Source organism: Cricetulus griseus, assembly GCF_003668045.3.
Source record: "Cricetulus griseus strain 17A/GY chromosome 1 unlocalized genomic scaffold, alternate assembly CriGri-PICRH-1.0 chr1_0, whole genome shotgun sequence".
NCBI classification, from domain to species: Eukaryota; Metazoa; Chordata; class Mammalia; order Rodentia; family Cricetidae; genus Cricetulus; species Cricetulus griseus.
This window is the reverse complement of record NW_023276806.1, coordinates 97,846,562-97,871,095: the sequence shown is the minus strand read 5'-3', so window position 1 is coordinate 97,871,095 and position 24,534 is coordinate 97,846,562. Positions and strand designations below refer to the sequence as shown.

General features: G+C 43.3%; 1 protein-coding gene across 1 annotated transcript; it reads left to right on the top strand.

Moving 5' to 3' along the window:
• The first annotated feature begins 277 nt into the window (after positions 1-277).
• Positions 278-24,478, top strand: Proser1 (proline and serine rich 1). Its single transcript, XM_027394951.2, has 13 exons — positions 278-1,009; positions 2,289-2,354; positions 4,235-4,303; positions 5,006-5,100; positions 5,893-5,986; positions 7,799-7,909; positions 8,939-9,022; positions 13,964-14,042; positions 14,583-14,678; positions 14,908-14,952; positions 17,525-19,205; positions 19,591-19,741; positions 20,181-24,478. Exons 1-13 carry the CDS (start codon positions 965-967, stop codon positions 20,301-20,303), a joined length of 2,739 nt encoding a protein of 912 aa, XP_027250752.1. The 5' UTR covers positions 278-964; the 3' UTR covers positions 20,304-24,478.
• The last annotated feature ends 56 nt before the right edge of the window (positions 24,479-24,534 follow it).

Below are 24,534 nucleotides of genomic sequence, written 5' to 3'. Positions count from 1 at the left end.
GTGTGACCCAGTGACCACCATTCGCCGCTAGGAGGCGCTGCTGCCCCCGGGCTTCTTTCAGCCACTAGCATGGTGGTGCCCGCAGACCTTCCTGACCGGTTTACCTTCTTCTCTTTTAAATTCACATTCAAAAAAAAAATCAAAGCTAGCACCACAAAACTCAGGACTGAAGGGACTATGACACTAAAACAATGACCACAAAGTTCTAGAAACGACTTCAGTCACATCCGTTTCAAAAGCATTCAGGCGGCTGCCATGGATGACTATTTTCCCACACTAGGACCCCACCCGTTCACTGTCTTTGGGGGCAATACTGTCGGCGCACAGTTGCGTCTTATCGGCGCGACGCGTTCTCGCGGAGGACCCCCCCGGAGTCGGTGGGGGCGTCCAGGGGTACTCCTGTAGGGCGTCTGGCGCTGTGCGCGCTGCGGTGTTCGAGGGTCTCCCTACACGAGGCTGTGTCCCGTTCTCCCTGCTCCAGCGCTCCCGGGCCGCCGGCCCGCTTCCGGAAGCTACGAAATCGGGTAACAAAGAACCCGCAGGGCCGCCGGCTGCCGAAGCGGCGGGATCCCGGGGTCGGGCGGAGTGTCGCGGCTGAGCGCCTTGTGGCCCATGTGTCCCGGATCGCGGCGGTGAGCGGCGCGTGGCGCAGCCACCTTCGTCCTGAGCGCCCGGCCCTCGGCGCCCCCCGGAGCCCTGGTTTCTGCAAAGACCCTGGCCCGCTCTGCTCTGAGCTGCTCGAACTGTGTGAGAAGAACCTGCTGAAATCTGTTTTTTGAATAAAAACTTTTTCCAAGTTTCCGTTTGGGGATTTTTGCTTTGTTTTTCTGGGTGCAGTTTGCAGTACTCTCTACCTCCTTGTCTCCTTTTTCCTCCTGGCTTATTATCCGCGGGGCGGACCTGGGATGAGCGTTTCGTAATTTCAAGTAGAACTGTGAGAAGCCACGTCGGAATAGTACTCAAGATGGACAAAAAGTCCTTTGAAACGGTGCTGGATGAGATTCGGAAGGTAATTGACCTTGGTCCCTAAAAATCTTCTGAGATAATTGTCCGTGGGTTACATTCTTTGAGGTATTTGTATGTAGGTGATGCAAAATAAGAGTCATCGAATGGTCAGAGGTACTTGAACTTTCCTGTGTAATGTTAAGAGCTTGGGACAGAAATAGAGGATTTTTTTTTTCAAAATGGTGATAATAAGAGCTATTAATTAGTAAGCACTTCCTGTTTGACTTCAGCTTCCTAGTCTGTGGAGTTTGGTGGTGTACTCCTGAGTCTACATCTGGCAAGCCAACCCTCCTTAGGTAGTAGCTCTTTTTCACCTGGCAGTCTGCTATTAAAAGTATGTAACCCTGAGTTCCATGCCCTGTGTGTGGGGCCACAGCTGGAACTCTCCAGCATTGGGGGAAGATTTGAAACATGATTGGTGTCATCAGCTCAAGCCAGGATTTGGTCCTGAACCTTGCTTTTTCACTGTCTCTGTAATGATAATGATCACACGCCTTAAAGCTCACTACCCAGAATGCATTGTAAAAGTTAAACTGTTGAGCACCTTTGAATGTTTTTGACTGGTCATTGCATTTGCTCCTAGCAGAATTATATATGAGAAATACCACCAGTATTATATCTGTTTGTAGTGAGGAGAAAATGGCTGGTTGGTATTTTATGGTGAGTGGCTTGCAAGCTAGGATTGTTTGCATGGTCTTTCCCTCTCTGAGAGGAAGACTATGTGATGTCCATTAGCCCTGAATAGTTTCTAGGTCAGAGGCTCCAGAGAGAGCAGCCGTTTATCAAGCACCTACTGTGTGTCAAGTTCTGATTACTAGGACCTCACTACAGCTGGTTGAGGATTATGATTGGGATCCTCCTTTATGAATGAGGACACAAGCCCTAAAGTGGCTGCTGAGGGCCACATTGCTAGTTCCAGGCCAGCCTGGGCTACATAGTGAGACCACTCTAGGAAGAAAAAAGGAAAAGGAAAAGGCATGGCAATTTGTATCAGCTAGAGATACTTTGAAACTAATTAGATATTCAGGAATTTGATACATAATTTCTACTAGTGTTGACTCTGTTACAATGTTATTCCTTTTGTGTAAGTGTTCATGGAGACCCAGCAGGTCAAAAAGGTAGGATTTCTCCTTGCCCTCTTTGCTGCTGCTCCCCGCCTGAGCTGAGTAAGACCAGCCCCTATCAGGTTGTGTGTATGTGTGTGTGGAAGGGGATAGTGTAGTGTGGGTAACTGCATGTTAACACACTGCTGATACATTGATTCTTTTTTTCCCCTTTTCTAGGCTGTTTTGACAGAATATAAATTAAAAGCAATTGAATATGTTCATGGGTACTTCTCCAGTGAACAGGTATTTGTCATTCTTCAAAGCCTTTTTGTACTAGTGTTGCAGTTAATGTCTGTTTGCCCACTGGATACATTCAGAATTGCTTTGACTTTGTTGCTTTCTTTGCTGTGGAGCTACAGAAGCTCTCAGATCTGGCCCAAGGCTTTACAGAATATATGCATGGGGCAGCTTATTGCTGTGCACTTACACCACAATTCCTACTCAAAGGCGATTTAAAAACAGTATCTTCTTAAAAAGCAACTTAAACTGCCAGTTATTCTGGGGGAAAAAATATCAAAAGTTTATGAACTTGGGGCTCAAGAGATGGTTGGATGTTTTAAGAGCCCTTTCTGCTTTTGCAGAGGACCGATGTGTCTCAGCACCCACATGGTGGTTCACAACCATCCAAAACTCTACTCCCAAAGCATCTGATGCCTTCCTGGAGCACCTGGCTCAGGTGTGGTGCACATATGTACTGCAGGCAAGACATTCATGCACATAAATCATAGCCTTTAGTAGCAACTTTATAGTTTATGAATTTGTAAATCTTACTAAATTTGTATAGTATTTAGAATAGTTTTGAAATCCACTGTTTGACTAAAGACAACACGACTAAATGCTGAACTGTGTGCTCCACAGCCAACAGGCTGAGTCCTCCTTGCTCTCTTGAGGTGCTTCTTTAAGACCGTGGCCCAGGGTGAGGGAACCCGCATGCTCTTTGTGACACAGACTGCTGACTGGCAGCATGCATCCCTTGCCTGGATGCCTCTGTTTGGGGGTGGTGGTAGGAACCCCTGCGATCCTATCTCTCTGACTTTCACAGCGCAGTGCTGAGGTAGATCCATGACTGACTGCTGTAATGTGCTCCACGGATTAGTAGAATAAACCCAAGGGCGGAAGTGGAGCTGCAGACCTTCACTCAGTCACCACACACAGTGGCGAATGAACGGAGCTGCCGCCCCACGATGTGTCGTTTCCGTTCTGTTCGTTCGTAGTGTGTTTCCACATCACCAAGCCAGTGTTCCATCTTCACCTAACTTTTCGACGTCCTGCTCTTTCAGCATATGCCATTTCCTGGATTCCTTATTACTTTCTTTTAATAATTTATTTGTGATACTAAAGATTAAGCTCCAGAGCCTTGTCCATGCTGGGCAAGTGCCCCTCCACTGAGCTACATCCCAGCCCTCTTTTTTTTTTTTTTTTTTTGCTTTTTGCTTTTTGTTTTGAGATGGAGACTTGCTTAGTTGCTGAGATGACCTTGAACTTAAGATTCTCTTGCCTCAGCCTCCTGCCTATCTGGTGTTCACAGTCATGCACTGCCAGGCCAGCTCTGGATTGTATGTCTCCTTTATTTAGAAAAGAAAAAGATTGGGTAGATCTCTGTGAGTTTGAGGCCAGCCTGGTCTTCAAAGAGAGTTCCAGGACAACCTCCAAATCTACCAAGAAACCCTGTCTTGAAAAACAAAACGAGAGAGAGAGAGAGAGAGAGAGAGAGAGAGAGAGAGAGAGAGAGAAAAAAAACATGTATTGGGTTGGGGCTAGAGAGATGGCTCAAAGGTTAAGAACACTGGTGCCCTCTTTTGGTGTGCAGAACACTACATACAAGATAAATAAATAAATCTTTAGAAAGAAAGAAGAAAACCATGTATTGTGGGGAGTGAAGAATGCCACCTCATTCATGTAGTGATGTGAGAACAGCTTGTAAATCTTGAACCCTTGATATGAGGCCTGTGCTGCAATGGGACTGAAGTTTTAAGTTTTACTGAAGTGGCTGTACTTGTCACAGACTCTGTTGCCATGCCCATCTTCCACACATGGTGACAGGAATTCCAAGTATTAGAATCTGTTTTAAAGGAATGTGTGCAGACACTGTCATCAGAGCTGAAGTAACTCTTTGCTTGCAGGTGGTTGACCTCCTAAGGTATTTCTCCTGGGCAGAACCACAACTGAAGGCCATGAAAGCCCTACAGCATGTGAGTGACCCTCCCTTCACCCCCATGTGCCAAGTACCAATGTTTCATTCCCCCATCTTTGTATAATCCAGATCAAGTTGTGGTTTGTGTCAGAAAGCTAACCTTAAATCCCATTATACTTTGAAACTCCAAATAACTATGTTAAAAAGTGTGAAATTGCATTGTGCTACTATTAAAATTCTGTACCAGTTCTAACTGGCAAATTGGGGGAAGATGCTTATTGCAAAGCAGAGTTCTGGGATTTAGACCCTTAGGATTCAGGCTCTGAGCATCTCCCACCATGCATCACTGTAAAGTAAAGAAAGCCCCGTCATAGGGAAAGAAGATATTCTGTTCTTTCCCTGACCGTGACTCCTGTGCCTTGCACCATGAGTTGAGTCACCTGTGTACATGCCAGCTTTGCTGATGGCCATTCAGAGGAGCTTACACTTGGTGCAGGTGAGCACATTGGAAAACAGATCTAAAACACGTGTGCAGAACTTAGACCTGCTTCTGAAATGATTGTACTAGAAGAGTCCAAGTATAACTCAGTATTTCTAGGATTCCCTTGAGTTGCTGGGGCTTACTTTCTGCTTTTGTTCTTCTTGGCTAAGTGTAGTCTATGTCCTGAAATGTTTATACTACCAACTTAATTATAGTCCCCCCAAAGCACAGAGGTCTGGCTCAGAGTCTCATGTTGAAACACATTATGTTTTGTGATAGAAAATGGTGGCTGTCCACCCAGCAGAAGTGGTCAGCATCCTCAGCTGTTTTACATTTAGTAAAGACAAGCTGGCTGCGCTGGAGCTCTTGGCCTCGTGAGTACTCACTCTCTTTATTGCCTGTTCAAATCTGGGATCTTACTGGCCTTTTAAAGTCACTGATCTGTGTTAGTGTAAGAGTTACTTGAGGCAACAGAATGCTAATGAAATAGTCTATGGAAAATGATCTCTGTTAATATGTCAATTGTGTAAGGAAGCAGAGCTCTAATGAAATAATCTGTGAAAGCCCCTTGGTGTGATAGCACACATCTGTCATCTCAGAACTTAGGCTGAGGCAAAGGACCCTGAGTAAGACAGTAAGAACCTATTTGCAAACAAAACAAAAGAAAAAAAAAATGCCCACACTCTGTGAAAGCATTGTACTGGATTCTTGGATCTTTTACATAGTCCACACCCCTGTGCTTCCTACATATGTAGACATGGCTCGAAGCCTAAAGGCTGTTTCACACCCCTGCATTTCAGCGTTTGCTTTACCTCCTTCCAATCCTGAGTAATTCAGAAAGCAAACTGATAAAAGGATAGGATGTTTATTGAGGAGGGTACCTATAACCTCAGAGCCTGCAATTACAAAAGTGATAAGAGTGATGTCAGGCTGTGCAGTGCTCCACACTTGACATTTGAGAACCATATGTAAGCATGAGACTGAAGAGAAGGGACCATTAGGCAAAGTTTAAGAATGGGCAAGTTGTTTATTCATAGGCAGTTTATTCTACAGTCCAGTATGTGCTGATAAATCATAAACACAAAACATGTCATAAAGACATGTCTGACCTTTGTGTATGTGTGCCTGGATCCTCACACAGAAGCTAAGTCATATTTCCTTGACAGAAACATTGTGGATGCACAGAACTCCCGACCCATTGAAGACTTATTCAGGATCAACATGTCAGAGAAGAAACGGTGCAAGAGAGTCCTGGAGCAGGTAATCCTTACAGTTTCTGTGCAGATGCCATGCTGGATTCGGGTATTGGTGAATAGTTACTCACCTGCCTCACTGTGGCAGTGCTGGGGACAAACTTAGACATGGATATTCCTGTTCGAGAGGGAGCACAAGTAGGACCTTTGCAGAAAAAGCTGTTGGGGGCAGAGATCACAGGAGTGAAATCCATTGGTGGTTCACCCTGCAGGGCACTGTAGAGCTCTGCCAGGGGGCCAAGCATTTTCTCCTCATATGCTTGGGAACAATGTTGGAGATGTTTTAAAGTTGGAGGCTGGATTATACAATTAATGTCATTGTGTATATTGGGAATTTATAAAAATAATTATAAATACAAATAGCATCCCTGTAAGTACTTTGATATGAATAAGACTCTTATAAGTGCTGCACATATTAACCTTTTTTTCCTATAATACAGTATACATCCACTGGAGTATATTTGCCTTACAAAGCACTGAGCATCTTAAAAGATGTGGGTGCAATGTAAACACCATAGACCTAAACCTATTCATTCCCTGTATCTCACAGCTGAACACTGTAATAAGTCATTCTTACTTTTTCAGTAGTCTAGCTCTTTGGGGTTTTTTTTGGCGGGGGGAGGCGGGGGGAGTTTCTTCGAGACAGGGTTATTTGTACCTTTGGAGGCTGTCCTGGAACTCACTCAGTAGACCAGGTAAGCCTCTATCTAACTCACTGAGATCCACCTGTCCCTGCCTCCCAAGTGCTGGGATTAAAGGCATGCACCACCACCACCCAGCTTTTGGGGTTGTTTTTTAAGCTTTCAAAAATGATTTGCTGACTCCCCAAGGAAGGCCTTACTCCCTCTGAGGAATGGATGGGGTATGGGAATGGGGGATGTGGGGGAACCGGAGGTGTGGGGGGGGACTGGAGTTGGTATAAAAAATGAAAAAACTTTGTCTTTTTTTTTTTTTTAATCTTTATTTATTTATTTATTTATTATGTATACAGTGTTCTGTTTGCATGTACCCCAGCATGACAGAAGAGGGCACCAGATCTCATTATAGATAGTTGTAAGCCACCATGTGGTTGCTGGGAATTGAACTCAGCACCTCTCGAAGAACAGCCAAGTGCTCTTAACCACTGAGACATCTCACCAGCCCAAAAAAACTTCTTAAATAAAAAAAAAGTTTGTTTTACTTTTACTTTTATATGTGGGTATGTGCACGTGCGTGTGAATGCCTGTGAAGGTGCCAGATCACCTGGTACAGTAGTAACAGTGTGAGTTGCCCGATGTGGATTGGGACCAGGTCCTCTGCAAAAGCAACAAGTGCATTTTGCTGAACCACCCCATTATTTGTATGTGTGTTTTTTAACTTCGCTGTAAACATTTTCAGAGCAATTTCATTCACATGAGCCAGGCTTGTGTAGTGTTGGACATTTTTTCTTGATACTTAACTAAAGAAATGGAACAGGGACTCACTATGTAGACCAGGCTAGCCTCAAACTCATGGATCTACCTGCCTCTGTATCCTGGGTACTGGCATTAAAGGTGTGCGCACCACACCCTGCTGCTAGATAATGGACTTTTCTTGAACCTGTTGCTTATAGCACTAGTGATGGTGGTTTGGTAATGTAGCCATGGTAATGATTCCACAATAATAGCTCACTTCTTTGGACACCATTCATGTAGGTTCATGGTGATTGATGGGTGAGTATGTGAATGCTATTCTCTTCCTTAATTCATGGCTTTAGCTAGACTTCCTGTTATCTAGAATACATGATGTAATGAGTCTGATTTTTGTTAATCACTTTTTTTTTTTTTCTTTTTCATTACAGGCTTTCAAAGCAGGCTGCAAAGCCCCTCATGCCATGATATCTTCATGTGGAACCATCCCGGGAAACCCCTATCCCAAAGGAAAACCCAGCCGAATCAATGGGATTTTCCCCGTAAGCATGCTTTTACACACATGAAATTTCCCATGACTAAGTGTGACTGTAGCACAGATCTGTGCATGTATGTGTTACATACAAGAACATGCCATCTTATGATGCTTTTACAAAGGGAAGGAGTCTCATATCTTCAATTTAATTGATAGACAGTTGAAAGTTCATGTATAAATGCCATTAACTATTACCTTCAGAACACAGCAGACAAATAGGAATTTTGCTTTTTCTTTTCTAAGTAGTGTCAGTATTTTTGACAGTTGTGTATCTGAGAACCCATTTTGGAAACTGCATGAAGCCTGTAAAAATCTTGTTTGGATACTAGTGAGTGGCTCACTTAAATGCCTGGCAAGTTAATGTTGCTTGTTGTCAGGAGTTTATTCCTCACAACAAGGACTTCAGCACCCTCATGACATGGTAGCTAGTTTCCATAGTGCATGGATCCAAAGGGAGGCAGGGGCAGCTTCAGCAAAGCCTCTTTAGGGCTTGACTTTGGAAGTCAGTGCCATTCTTTAATGTCATGTTAATGATACAAGTCAGCCCTAGTTATTCTGAGATAGATGTGGGAGTCAAGGACCAGTGGGGCCATCTTAGAAGCCATCCTCCACCCCAGTGTGTCCTATCTGAGGACGCAGCCTGCAGGGAGAGGCTTATTCTGATCTGTTCCTATAGAGCAATCTCTAATGGGTCCTCAGTTGCCAGGTTTCTTTTTCAACTTCTGAGTCATGGACACTGACATTAAAGTCTCTCTCTCTCTCTCTCTCTCTCTCTCTCTCTCTCTCTCTCTCTGTGTGTGTGTGTGTGTGTGTGTGTATGTGTGTGTGTGTAGTATTAGAGTACATGCCATCCTTCCCTCTGTCATCCATGGCACAGTAGGGTTAAGAGGAGATCAGGCAACTAGCTGGGGCAGGATTGGGTCTAGAATCCATGACTTATTCCAGGCAAGTTAAGTCCCTTTCTTCAGAATGAAACAGTGTACTTGTTTGTTATTGTCTAAAGTCTCAACTATCTTTATCTTTTTTTTTTTTTAAGGGAACTCCTCTTAAAAAGGACGGTGAAGAAAGTACCAATGAAGGCAAAGGAATAGCAGCACGAATTCTTGGACCATCCAAACCAGTATGTGTTGAAATAAAAGAGGAAACAAGTGTTAATTCCTATATATGTAGCTTTATGTATAAAGTAGTTTTTTGTGTATTGAAAAGTTTAAATGTAGTAGAAATTACAGATTAGAGAGAATGACCTAGGCTAGGTAAGTACTTAGTAGTGTTCATGGATCTTTGGAGGGTAAATGTTTTGTCCAACCACATTCCTCCATTCAGATGAAGGTTGGGATGTGCTGTGTATTTTAGACAGGGTTCTGTCGGTTAACTAGTGTTAATATTAGTGAAACAGCTGGGCTTGTCCTTTCAAGGGGTGATTGTGATGACTGGGAATGTAAATTGAGCAGGAGAATGGGACACTCCCCCCACCCCCACTCCCCACTCCCCACCCCCCCCCCGCCCAGAGTGGAGGAAATGCCGAAGTACTAGTGGCCCACACAGGGCTTGCATTATCCGCCCATATGATTGGAGAATCAGAGATGGTTGTTTATGAGGCCAGGAGGAAAGGTAGGTGGGGTTTTCCTTCCTGCCTTCCAGTTCCCAAATAACCAACATGGAGACTTAATATTAATTACAAATGCTTAGCTGATAGCTTAGAGTTGTTACAAACTAACTCTTAGAACTTAAATTAACCCATATTGCTTATCTATCCAGTTGCCATGTGGTGGTACCTTCTTTCAACATTGGACATTCATCTTGCTTCTTTCTGTGTCTTTCATGACTCCTCAGATGCTGCCCTTCTTCTTCCCTGCATTCTGTTTGCTTCAAAAATTCTGCCTAGCTATCAACCAATCAGCTTTTTAGTAACAGTTATAATAATACATATTATAGTGTACAGAGATTGTTCCACAGCATTTCCCCCATTTTGTCTAATTAAAAAGGAAAATTTTTACTTTAATATAGTAAAATTATATACAACAAAAAATTATATACAAAAAAAATCAAGTAAGAAGTACTGTTACAATATCCAGTCCATTTGTGTTTGGCAAAATTAAAGAAAATAATCTATTATCTTTGTGAGCCTAAAATTTTATACCTAAGTTACCTTTTTATCATAATTCAGGAAAACCTTAAATCTGACTGTTTAGTCTTTAACTCCTATTGAGGATTCAGGCAGGAGGCTTACAGTAGTTGGGTAGGCTGACTAATAAGATCTGAAGGCCAATGAATCAATTCATACACGAATCATTTTTCTCATGGCTCTTTAGTCTTCAAAGAAAAAGTTCTTTCCCTTAAGTTCTCTCTCAAAAAGCTCTCTTTAAAATTTCTCCTCAAAAGTCCTTTCTCTTAAAGTTCTCTTTAGAAGTTCTCCTTAAAAATTCTCTAAAAGTTCTTTTTCTTTCCACAAGGCTTCCAGTTATTTACCACATGCACATTTAACAACTCTCTGACAATAGGGCATGCATATCTCTCAGAGTCAGGAAGATAGATAAGGTTTGACAAAAGCAGGATACCTCATGTCTCAGAGGGGAGACATGACTTGTAAAACTTGCTGTTAACTGATTAAAGGGAACTTCTCAATGTTATATTAAAGAAAAAAACTAAGGCTATGTAGTGTGAGATCTGGAGGCTGCAGCTCTTAGCACTGATGCCCCGATGAAAAGGAATTTCCTTTCTTTGGGGCCTTTTTGAGAATATAAAGCACCCACTATATTTTCTCTATCAGAAGGTAATTCTGGCGGGATGATACCTAGACTTTGAATTTCTTCATCAAAGACCCCAGAAGAGTGAAATGTTATCTAACAACAGGGATATCTAGCTACTTAGACAGTCACCCAAAGTTCTTTTGTAATGTTGGCACATCCAACTTTGGCCTACAGGCCTAGAATATCTGACAGGCATTTTGTTCTACCATGTGTTGGCAATTTGGCGGTTGCTTTTTTTTTTTTTTTTTTTTTGCACCCTGTGGGCCTATTTGATTTTTATTTTTGTTTTTGTTTTTGTTTTTGTTTTGTTTTTTTTGTTTTTTTTTTTTCGAGACAGGTTTCTCTGTGTAGCTTTGGAGCCTATCCTGGCACTCTGGAGACCAGGCTGGCCTCAAACTCACAGAGATCCGCCTGCCTCTGCCTCCCTAGTGTTGGGATTAAAGGTGTGCTCCACCAACGCACAGCTATGTGGTCCAGTCTGAACAGTATATTGTCAGCAATTGAGGCAAGGGCAGTTCCTTTACCCAAATGGGCTAGCTATTGCCAAAAAACAAAAAACAACAACAACAAAAACCCTGTATATGAAGTTTCTTCAATGCCCATCATCTTCTCTGAAGTAGATTGGTGCTGCCAGGAGCAGACATGTCTCACTGTCATGAAAAGTCTTTAAGTTATTAAACATATTAAATGCCATATTCTGTAGGTCTTTGAAGTGTCTGAAGACCATCTATCTAAATATATCTGTGTTTGACCTTGATAACATATCTAATATGACTATAAGTTTGATTACTATAGATGACTAGCTACTAACCTGTATTTCTTAATTATATATTGTATTTTTAAATGAGCTGCATAAACACAATACCCTAAACATGAGTAGAAGCATACATATAGAGGACAAAATTAACTTTAAATTGGTATCAGTAAACTAAAATCCATACCAACAGAAAATATTTTGAGATTAATAGTTGCTTTTTGGATTAAAGTAGATTCAATAATCTATCCTTTTTTTCCTATCATTCCTATATTATATCCACGTTTTCCTTTAGAAAGAGATCTTTGAATTTAAATCTTTTGTTTAGCTATTTTTCTGACTATGTCCAATAACAACTTACAACCAACCTCCCTAAACAATGGCAAACATTCATAATCCATCAAATAGCCAAAACTAGCCTGTACCCCATCTCTTGGGAATGTTGGCAACAACTAGACAACTTCCTGTTGTTCACGGGTGCTGGTATCTTTGGGAGAACCTTGAGAAAATCAGGATAATTGTCCCGTTTTGATTGGAATAGTGTGTGAGGTTAGACCATCTTAGCCAGTAGCCTTGAAGTTGTTCTGGATGCAGAATTCTGAGGAAACTGCAACAGAGATATTTTGAGATGCTGGACACTTTGATCACCTGGTCCATTTATTTTCATTGATGTCTGGTCCCCTTGCTCTGAAAATACATAAACTTTTTAAGGGTAACATGTATCTGTCTTAGTACAAGTATAGACTTGTGTTGTACACATGTTAGCCAATATGACTATTTGTTTTACATCTGAACAAGCAAAATATATGTTACATGTTTTGTAGTTTTTTAGGTTTGTTTCATGTCTGTAGTCTGGATTTTCAGGGGGTCTTTCTCCATCAACCTAATCATCTTTAACCTGGAATGAATCCACAACCTCTCATTTCCTGTGAAAATAAAAATATAACCTCTCCCCCAAAGTAACATGTCTTTTGACTTGCCTTTTGAAATCAAGATGTTTTTAAAATATGTAAGTTGGTTTAATCTAGCAGTTTCCATAATCCAATATTTCTTAGCAGTTGTCACTCACTCATCAGCAGTCAGAAAATTTAAAGACAACACAATAACATACAGGATCCAGACTCTCTGTGTATTTCCCATCTTTATGTGTTTTTTTTCTTTTATATTACTTTTACTCCCTTATTAAGGACTTTATTATTTTAAAACTATGTATTATTCATGACTGTCTATATCCTTTTCCTTTTCTCTCCCAAGCCTTTGTACATATTTAAACACACTGGAACCTATTTAGAGGTTTGTTTTGGGTTTTCTGTTTTGTTTTGTTTTTTCTTAGCACCTGGATCTGTCTTTACTGAGTATCTGTAACCCTTTTGTCTACATGAGCAAAACCCCAAACTCACCATGCAGTGTGCTGGTGAAACTCCAGCCCCCAGGCAGTAGCTGTGAGACACCTCCTATACTGCAGCCTGTATGAAAGACTATGGGAATCCACCATGTGGCTTAGCTCCTGCCATGTTGACAGCCACCAGGACACAAGTCTCTGTACTGCAGCTAGCAGCTAGCATGAGACTAGAAATCTGCATTTGGCCCCATTTTTGTGTGTTTAGAACCTTTTTAAAGCTTTCTTGGGTTTTATGTGGATGTAGGTATCCCACATGGATGCCATTTGTAGATAGACTTGACTTTCCTGCCTACCAGTTCCCAAATAACAATGCTTGGCCAGTAGCTTAGACTTGTTACTAACTCTTAGAACTTAAATTAGCCCATATTGCTTATCTACCCTCTGACATGTAATGGTACCTTCTTTCAACACAGGACATTCATCTTGCTTCTTCCTGTGTCTCTCGTGACTCATCTGACTGCTCCCTTCTTCCCTGCATTCTCTCTGCCTCAAAAATCCTGCTTAGCTGTCAGCCAATCAGCTTATATTAGCAATGAGAGCAATACATATTTACAGTGTATTGTACAAACACCTCCCCCCCCCCCCAGTTTATCCCTTTGGGTAAAGTACAGCTTTTAGTGTAGCTTTGGATATCTGAGATTCTGTAAGTGCCATCAACTGTAAAATAAAGTGCTTGTGGGTCTATAGGTTTCAAAAGAACAAAACACCGAATCCCTAATTCATTGTGTAGTGATCGCCAGGTTGGCAGGTGCTGATGATCCTCCTGGTGCTCAGATTCTAATGAAGTTAAGAGGACACTGACCTTGAGGTCAGAGAGACCAACCCTGAAGATTCTGTATGTTTTCTTAGTGAAGACAGGAATTTCTGGGATTGGACTAGGCTGGACTGGAAAGGTGCCTGCTGTTCAGAGAAAGGTCTGGCCTTTATTGGAGATGACTGAGGATGATTGATTGCTAAGAGGAAAAGAAACACCACATTTGGCAAGTTGTACCTTTGGAATTAAGTAAGAACCACCTTTGTTAAAGCAAGGACCTTTCTTAGTTGGAGGCTTTGATAACTGGAGCATCTTCAGCCTCTTTAGAATCAGATCAGCTTGTGTTGTTTTTTAGGAGATGCTTCCTTGATGATGTCTAACCACTGTGCTTCCCTTTCCAGCCTCCCTCAACGTACAATCCACACAAACCTGTCCCCTACCCGATACCTCCATGCCGGCCACATGCAACTATTGCACCAAGTAAGCATTTCTGGGTTTCCCTTCTTCTTTCTGCTATTCATTAAATTGAAGGAATGGCCTAGTTTATATGCTTGGGAAATCTACAGCACTTCAATTCTGAGAGTTTATTTTGCTGATGGCCAGCTGCAATATCCTAGTCTGCCTTGCTACTGAAGGTATAGTTTATTTTTAGTGTTTTCCTTATTGTTTAAGTTAATTGCAGATTGTTAAATCACTTTATTATTAGAGATTTTCACTTTGGTAAATGGCCTTACATGCCTTTTCTTGGGTAGCTGGTATCTATGCATTTAGAAAAGGTCAGGTGTATGTATGGACTTGAACTTAAGTGGGGCAGGTTCAGCCCACCTCATCTTTCAGAAGCTGTCTGGGATGGGCTTTCAGCAGGGTTTGTCTTCCCCTGCTCAGCCTTCGCTTCACTTCATGTGAGGTGCATCTCTATGACATGACAGTTTAAAATAAACCACATAGCTGTATTCACACAGATTTGAACTCCTAGCCAGTGATACTGAGTTCTCTTTTTCTATTATGTTTTTATTTTAGGTGCTTATAACAATGCGGGTCTGGTACCATTAGCCAATGTGATAGCTCCAGGTGTCCCTCCTCCGCCTCCATACACTCCAAACCCAGTAGGAACAGGTAAAGGTCTGCTGTTGTGGGCTGTTTAAAAAGTCACTCAGTGCTCATATATTTATCTAGAAATGTGTCTATTATGTAGATATGATTCTTTTGTGAGTGTCCTATTTTTCCTTCAGTGCTTTCAAGAGTGTCTATTTATTTAAGTCTTGGTTTTTCTTTTTTGACATCTATCTGTGATTGTGATGGGGAATAGTCTGACTAAAGCTTGAAATCATTTATTTTTACATAGACAATGAAGACCTCTCCAGTCAGTCAAAACCTACACAGAGTCAAAGTAAGTACCCAGCGGACCCAAAGATAACGGCTGCCTGTCATGATCGTTGGCCATTTCTCACTGGGAACTTGAGTTTAGCATCTGTGGAGTATCTCAGGAGAGAGCAGCTCCTAGGTGTACAGTAACGCATACCTGCCAAGAGTGACTTGATATGATAGATTTTATGTTCAAGAAATGTATATATTATCTGGATTTAAATTAATTTTATAACTGTCCTTTTTGCAAGACTGTGAAATCTAAAGATCACATGGCATTCATATCCGTATTCACTTAGCATTCTGATATAGGAAAGGTGATTTTCATGTGCACATGAAGATTACTCTTTCTGACAGATAAGTCTAATGTGGAAAGGGACAGAAGCACTGGAGCAGCAAAAGGCACTGAGCACAGGTGGCCTTGTTGGCGCCACCTGGTGGCAGCACCTAACTTCATTCCCTATAGGAAGGGATGCTCTGCAGTAGGAGGAAGGAAAAGGAGTTCGCAGGGAGAAAAGCAGCTCTTAACCCTGATGACTGTGCCAAGGTAGGGAGTCTTGGTGGGAAAGAAGGTGTGGCAGATCCTGTGTAAAGGAGGAAGTGCAGAGTGAACAGGGCAGACATCAGTATTTCTTACTGTCACTATGGAGCCACCTACCTTTATAAACAAGTCATTTGATTTTGTGGAAATAACTTTAAAGTCTTTACATTTAGTTTTATAATTTAAAAAAGTTCTCCCTTTTAAAAACTACTAAACAGTAATAAAGACTACCTCTGTGGTGGTAGGCCATGGTCCCCATCATTTGATATCCCCATGATATTATTTGTTGTGGTTTCTTTTTTTTTTTTTTTTTTTTTTTTCTGTGCTGGAGGATTGAGCCCAGGGCCTTATGCATGCTCTCTATAATCAAGCTGATTAACTGTATGATCTTTAAACAGCTGGCTTTGCCACACCAAACCTCAGCTTACCTGTGTATAAAATGGGAGTGTTGGTCTCAGGATTAATGTGAGGACAGATGGAGTGGTGGACCTAAGTGGCCTAGCATGGGGTGTGGCAGATGGTGTGTGATGGGTAGTAGCCACATTAGATGACAGGAATGAATGATTTGTTGTGTAATTGGGGTCTTGCTTTTGTTTGCTTCATAGCTTACTTGCAGGGACTGCTAGTGGCAGAGAGTCTTTGCTTTGTAGTTTAAGAAATTCCCAGTGGGAATGGCTCTGAAACCCCTACGAGGACCTGCTTGCCTTTTCTACAAGCTTTGTTATAAGTTCATGGTCTTCAGCATATCTGTGAATAAGACTGAATTCTCATGCACTTCCCAGCCACTGTGGAACAATGTATTTGTAATGGGTTATATACAAACTCAGACTTAGGCTCATATTGCATTCCCTTGATTCTGGTTCTTGCAGAACATATACAGAAGTACAGTACAGACCTGTTTTCATGGTGACTCTGAATGAGTCTTATTTTCATGAAATTAAGTCACTGCTTACAATGTGGATCTCGTAGTGTGTGTGCTTAGCGTGTACAAGCCTTTGAGTGTAATCTACAGCAGGAAAAAAAAATACACTAAATGAAAAACATGAATATGGTGTAGCCCTGAATTTGCACTTCTTATACTATTGTTTGTTAACTTTCTTACCACATTTCTTTTCTGAAAAAAATGTCAAGGGTTGTGAAGCCCAACTGTGCAGCCTGTTTGCACTTCAAATTGTGTACAGTGGCTTAGTTCTGGTGTTTCCTTGAGTGCCTCCTCCCACAAGGCCATCACTGTACTGACCATGTGAGTGAGCATCCTCATGTCAAAAGTCTGCCTTCCACAGGGACCCTTAAGTGTCTATCTTATTCCCTGAAAACGCCTCAGTAGCTATGGCTACAGGGGGAGGAGCAGTCTATGCTGCCTCGGACACAGCATTGAATTCATCCTGGGAGGAGGAACCCAAATCCTTTTAATAATTATCCATAGGGTTTATCAGAATAAAGATGGTGTAGCAAACACAAAATAATATTGAGAACAAGGTCTTGGGTGGTTTGGGAGCTGTCCTCTAAGGTGATCCAGTATGGATCCCTGACACAAACTTACTAAAACAATGAGGCCTGAAGTAGAGGAGGAATTAAACATAGTGTTACACTTAAATGAGTCCCCAGGACAGGCTGAGTGAGGCTTAGGAACTGCTGGAGTAGACTGGTCAGTGTGCACAAATGCAGGATGTGGGCCCTGTAGGTCCTGAGGTAGGAGGCTGTACATGTATTTAGACCTCTAAGGAAGGAGCTGTCTGCAAGTGAGGGGTCCAGGGTGAAGCCAGTACCTCAGCACTACCTCCTCACAAGTGCTTCCAACTTTTATAAAGCAGAAAAGTAGCAAAGGAATGGTTTTCTTGATGATGGGCAGGCACAAGCAGGGCATAGCTATCATCCTGACCACAGATGCTCCAAAGTGGAGATAGGATAATGACACCCAGCAATCCAGACATGTAAAGAGCCATTGGTTTTCCTTTGTATTTGTGAAATATGACAACAATAACAAAAACTGGTTATGTTTGTTTTAAATTGGACATTCCAGCACAGCATAAACCCTGTCTCTTCTCTCCCACAGCGTTTTCCACCCCAGCAGGTCAACTCTTCTCCCCTCACGGTTCTAATCCTTCAACTCCTGCTGTGACTCCTGTTCCTGCTGTGTCCCCAGTCAAGGCAGTAAACCATCCATCCGTGTCAGCAGCTGCCACTGGGGCCGGAATGAGTGCTCCCAACACTGCCCTTTCAGTGTTCCCAACGCCTCAGCCATCTACACCGAACCCGACTGTGATCCGGACTCCCTCGGTGCCCGTGACACCTGTTACTTCAGCCCACAGCACCACACCTGCTCCTGTCCCTTCCATTTTTTCTGGCCTAGTGCCACTGCCAGGTCCCTCTGCCACCCCCACCCCATCCCCTCAGGCCAGCTCTACACCAAGGGTCACGCTGGCTTCCAGTGAGACATTTGCTTCCACATGTGCCCCGTTCACCAGCCATTCTTCAGCCAGCTCTACCGCTGGGTCAGCCAGTAACCCAAGCACGGCTTCCCTGTCGTCGGTCTTTACAGGCCTGCCTCTGCCCTTCCCGCCAGCGTCCCATAGCATCACCACCCCGACTCCTTCTGTAATTGCTAGTGCTGCGGGGCCACATGGGGTAAACAGCCCTCTTCTGTCTGCCTTAAAAGGCTTTCTCACGTCTAACGACACACACTTAATCAATTCTTCTGCCTTGTCCTCTGCAGTCACAAGTGGGCTGGCTTCATTATCCTCTCTTCCCAATCAAAACTCGGATTCCTCTGCCTCAGCCACTAACAAGTGTTATGTCCCTGCTGCTGTTGCTGCCTCACAGAGGTCTTCTACCCCAGGGATGGCCATGTTCCCAGGCCTGCAGTCCCCTGTGGCCAGCGCCACCTCCGCAGCCCCAGTGCTGCCTGTGCAGTCTCCGTTGGCTACCCCTTCCTCCACAGCAATGCCAGTCAGCTGTGGCTCCTCAGGCTCGCTTTTGCATGGTCCCCATGTAGGCGGCATTTCATCTACCCCTGCTGCAGCAACTGTGCCCGTTATGATCAAAAGTGAGCCCACGAGCCCCCCTCCTTCGGCCTTCAAAGGCCCAGCTCATCCCGGCACTCCTGCTCGTGGTACCTTGGGCCTGTCAGGTGCACTGGGCCGTGGATACCCCACAACCTCAGTGCCCATCAGTGTGTCCACTTGCCTTAACCCTGCACTGTCCGGGCTTTCCAGCCTGAGCAATCCCCTGGCTGGTTCTATGTCCCTTCCGCCACATGCGTCCTCCACGCCCATTGCTCCTGTGTTCACTGCCCTTCCCCCTTTCACTTCATTGACCAACAGTTTCCCTCTTCCGGGCAGTCCCTCCCTCAATCCTGCTGTGTCCCTCTCAGGGCCATCAACCACCACATCTGCAACTGGACACCCCAGCTCTGCACCCGTGCGCCCAGTGCTGCCCACCTCCAATGCGTCGCCTGCAGCCTTCCCACTCAACCTGTCCACTGCTGTTCCCTCACTCTTCGCAGTCACCCAGGGCCCTCTGCCTGCCTCTAACCCTTCGTACCCCGGCTTCCCTGTCTCCAGTGCCCCAAGTGGTGCCCCCACACTGCCCTCGTTCCCTGGGCTGCAGGCGCCCTCCACAGTAGCAGTCACACCACTGCCGGTGGCTGCCTCAGCCCCATCACCTGCACCTGTCCTCCCTGGGTTTGCCTCGGCCTTCAGTTCCAACTTCAACTCAGCCCTGGTGGCACAAGCAGGGTATGTGACTCAGCTGCAGATTGACTCAAGTAACTTCTCACCAAGTTTCTGTAGCCATCTTGATTTATATTGATGTTTATATATGTGCTAGGCCAGAGGGGTGGGAGGATAGAAGACCAGTGCCCAGAATATCCCATGACTCCTCGGAATATTATGGAATATATTCCAGAGTGATTACCTGGGTTGCTGAAACTGTTGGCCGCTCTGAGTAAGTTTTACTACCGTGAGTGTGGCTCACTTCCGCAATTCTGTTCCATAGAGGAGCGAGCTGATTTGTTCTCTTGCTTTTACCATCTTTAAGCTGCCCTTTGCCAAATATGGAAGCAACTTTTCCCTCTTCTGCCCTGTCTGCAGTTTGACCTGTTTTTCTACTGATTGTTTTCAGGTTGTCATCTGGACTCCAAGCTGCGGGTAGCTCTGTTTTTCCAGGCCTTCTGTCCCTCCCGGGTATCCCTGGGTTTTCCCAGACTCCTTCACAGTCGTCCCTGCAAGAGTTACAGCACAGCGCAGCTGCGCAGTCGGCTTTATTACAGCAGGTATGCGTGTCTGGAGTAAGATGGTAAGGGGTGAACCTTCTTGATGCCCCAGTGTGGACAGGAATGGGCCTTACCAGAGTGTCAGGAGTTTGGTTTGATTATCGATTAGCTGTCCCCAAATTCACAAGTTCTGTTTACCTCCTTTCAGAAGTAACAAAGACGTTAGGATTCAAATGCCTGAATTGTTTTTTTGTTTTTCTCCCCCATTTATAGAATTTTTTAAATCTCAATTTGGAGATTTAAAATGAAAACTAAATCAAGACAATTATAATTTGTCTTAAACTGTAATGAACAGTAAGGCAACTTATTTCTACAAAACAACAGCATCATAAACCATCTCCTGACATATTTTTTAAAATAGCATTTGTCTCCTCATGGTGTGTTGTCTGGTTGTATGTGGATTAGAGCCAATGTGCTAACTATGTGCCTCTTCCTGCAGGTCCATTCAGCATCCACTTTGGAGAACTACCCAGCCCAGCCAGACGGGTTCCCTAGCTACCCTTCCACACCCGGAACACCATTCTCTTTGCAACCAGGTCTATCCCAAAGTGGATGGCAATGAATTTTAAGCATGTTTATTCTTCTTGGGAACAACATGAAATTTGCCCAAGAACTGCAATGAACAATCTGACAGATATGAAATTGTCCAATTGTCTGAAAGCTCGTACTCTTAGGGACACTGAGACAGAGTTTAGAAGTTCAGGTTGCGGGTTTTTTGTTTTGTTTTGTTTTGTTTTTTGAGATAGGGTTTCTCTGTATTGCTTTGGAGATTGTCCTAGAACTCGCTCTGTAGACTAAGCTGGCCTCGAAGATCCGCCTGCCTCTGCCTCCCGAGTGCTGGGATTAAAGGCGTGATCCACCAACGCCTGGCTCAGGTTACGTTTTTATAGTGGTTATAAGTATCTGTGCCCCTACTCCTATATATGTAAATGTACTGGCAATGAATTGTATGGAGAATAGTATTTTAAAGTATGTGGGGACTTTTCGCCTCCCATCCTAGAGTTTTGGATTATGTGTGTGATCTACATAGATTATTAAAGAGGAAAAGGAACTCTTCATAGCCAAATGCAGCCTTAAATCTGATGGTATAGCCTCTATGGGCAGAAGTGATACGCTTACCAGGTTGCATGTGGCCCTGGGGGAGTTACTATTCTGCAGATGCATGTGTGGCTCCGGTTAGCATCAGCTGGAATACAGTACTCCAGATGTATTCAAAGGGGAACTTGAGGCCCACTATTTTTAATTTGTTATTAATAACCCTACATACTGCTGAGTTTAACTCAATATATTCCGGGAAAGCAAAAATGGTGCTGATTGTAGCCTTTAGAATGACATTCAGGTGTTTTCAACTAAAAAAGTATACCCAGAACTACCTTTCTACAGATGTATAAGTGAGGAAGGCTTAGGATAATTTTGCAAAACATCCTTCATGATCTCAGCAGTATGCCCACAAGTGATTCCCCGGCCACCACTATTACTCCTTGTACCCCGGATGCTCTTGGCACATGTTTCCAATCATGGGATGTATTTCTGCTCAAACATTCGTCTGAAGTAAATGTGCGGCAGCAATAGAGAAGACTCGCTCTGTCAGTATGTGCAGTATGTGCTACAGACCTGTGGTGGCCAAGTGTGATCCGCCGTCATGCTCAACAGTGTCTGCAACATTAGATGTAGGGGAGTAGGGAGAATGTAAACCATAGACTCTACTGTAGTGCAGCTCAGCATCTACAAGTTTACTTTTGTAAAGATGGTGTCCTGCAAGATGTTGCAAATGTATTTTCCTTTGACATGGGGAACAAGCTTTTTAAGTATATTGAATAATCCTGTATGGTTAGTTTTTAACATTTTAAAAAATAAACTATGGATATGATAAACAATGTAGAATTATATTACATGCTAGGTAGATAGGGTATTTAATTTTTCTAATTTCTAGAGCTAATATATTGAATTTTTTTTCTGAATTTAGTTGAAATTCTGTTTAGAGCACTGATTGCTCAGTTCCTTCATAAACTTATGGAAAAGTCACATGATGGCCAACACTTAGAACAGACAAGTCTGTTCAAGCACAGACCAATACCAATTGCTGGAAGTTGACATTATCCTTTTCAAGTCCACATTCAATATTATATCAGTCGTATATGTGTTGGTTGTTCAGAAAATGGTTTCTGATTTAGTAATCTCTATTCATTGTGATTCTCCTGTGAGGTATTCATCTATCCTCTGGGCCTCCTGAGCAGAAAGGTCTCCAGTTTATCTTTTCAGCGTGCCCATATTGTGCTGAGTCCATTGGGCATACAAAGGTTTATGTAAAAGTTTAGATGACATATTCTGGAATACTTGTAGTAATCACTGGGGGCTGATTTTGTTTGTGTTTCACAAGCTTCTGAAGTAATAGCTAGTCAATCTGCTCAGCTGCTGAGGAACCAAGATAGGAGGTACAGAATGGCCGAGGAGAATTCCAGTGTTTACTTACCTGCTGCTAACCCGTACTACCTTTGAGGGTCCAGGAAGACTGTTAAAAGTTGCTAAAGTCTTAAAAAATGACTAAGAACATTCTAGAAAAGGCTAAAACCTTGGGGAAATTGCCTGCTAGTAGTATAGTTGAGTATAGTGAATAGTTGGAACAAAGCTAAGAAGCAAGAGCGACATGATTAGGGAAGTGAAACTTTTAATCTTCAATACATGAACTGTACTTTAAGTTCATATAAAATACAGTTGGTGTCAGTGTAAGTATTACAACTCAAAGGGAAAGTTATCCTGGCAGTCGGGAGTCAAGAAATACCACAAAGTCACACTGCACAACAAACCTCACACGAGATTTATTGGGAGGGAAATAACCAAGAGGGTGGCTGCCTCTGCTCTGGCGAGGAGCTGAACAGAAGGCAGGGTTTATATAGAGTTTCTTGGAGAGGGGGTGTAGAATTTTTCAGGCTGAAATTTTCCAGGGTAGGGATTTGTGGGATTTCAAATGCACAGCTTGGGCTTTTTACTCTGTAAGGCAGAGTAGGGTCCAGCCATTAGGACAGTGTTGTGTGGTGAAATCTGGCACTTGGAAATCCTTAGAGAAGGAGCCTGGTCACTCATGTGGATCAAGGAGCTTACTTTACCTCCTTTTTGTTTATTATTGATAAACAATCAGGTTAAAGGAAAGGGAGTGATGTTATCATACTTGCTGTTGAATTGGGGCACAAAAGTCCTTTGGGCAATCATGGGAGAGCTTGTAGGTTCAAGATACCTTTATTCAGGTAAATACCAGTCAAACGCAAGCCAGAGGGTGCCAGGGGCAGCCGAGCAGTGAGGCCAGGGAGAAGGGGAAGGAGAAGGGGCTTCCATGCGCTCTGCTGTCCCTTAAGAGCCCATGCTGCGTCATGCTGACCTCACCTAAGGTGTGGTCAGGCACACCTGTAGCCAGCCTCTAACAGGTGTGGCTTACTGTCCTCTACAGGGCAATATAGATCTTCACTGTCGGAGTATAATCAGGAGTGGCTGGCCTCTGGCTCTGTACCTAGGGGCCAGTAATCCTGTAATCTGTTGCTGAGGAAATCTAGACAAGAAGTTTATAAGGCAGGGTAAGACTAGTAGGGTTAAGAAAAGCAGGAGAAAGGGGATTAAGAAGGGCAGAATCCAATTCCATATTGGACTGTCAGTGAGCCACTGGCTAGAGGCATCGAGCTGTTTCTTACATTTTTGGTTTTTCATCTGCAGTTGTCAGATCTTGTCTTTTACTATACCTGACTGGTTGACATAGAAGCAACATTCCTCCCTGAGAAATAGACAAAGACCACCTCTCTCTGCTGTTAGCAAATCTAATACTCACTGATTTTAGAGCACTGCAGTAGCCAGTGAGTCTGTTTGACCCAGGAAGGTAAGGCTGGCCTGAGCCACCCCTTGGAGATCCTGAATGAACTGAGAGGAAAACCCATGGTAAATAGCTAGGGAAGTAGTCAGTCCTGTTGCTCCAATATTAACACCAGTGCTCATACTCAGAACTGTTGGAGAGTGTATGATGTGAGCCATTCCTTTGTCGTGCATGACTATAAACCTTCTGATGAGAATTGGCAAGGGTGTTTCACTGGGTACTACTGTTAGTTTTGGGAAAGGGTACACCAGGGCACAATCCCAGACCATACAGCAAATAGGCAGCAGTAAACTTGAGTGCTGCAGAGAATCAAGACATTGTGAATGTTTGGTCATAGAGGCTGCATGGTAGTACTAAGGGTTAAGGTATTATTGAAGTCTACAGAATCCAGTGTGCCCACAATGAGTGTTCCTGAGAAGTTCAAGTAGTCTGTGATATCAGAGAGAGAGAGAGAGGAGAGATAAGGGGTGGTAGTGATATTTGGCTTAGAGCAATTAACAAGAGGCAAGGTAAGAGTCTAAGAAGACAATGGGGAAGCTGGGTGGTGGTGGTACACACTTTTAATCTCAGCACTTGGGAGGCAGAGGCTGGTGAATGTCAGTGAGTTCCAGGCCAGCCTGGTCTACAAAGCAAGTTCCAGGACAGCCAAAGCTGTTATACAGAGAAACCCTGTCTCAAAAAACAAATAAACACAAAAAGACAATGAGTGAGGCCACAAATGAGTTTGACCCAAGAGGAATGCACAACCACCATTCTCCAAAGAGGCCAAGAAAAGTTATTCAATAGCTGATATGCAGAGGTTTGTTATTGAGTAGTCTTTTTGTACACTGTGAATATATGTTGCTCTCATTGGTTTAATAAAGAGCTAATGGCCAATAGCTAGGCTGGAAGAAGTTAGGTGGGACTTGTGAATGAAGAAGGGTAGAGTCACAAG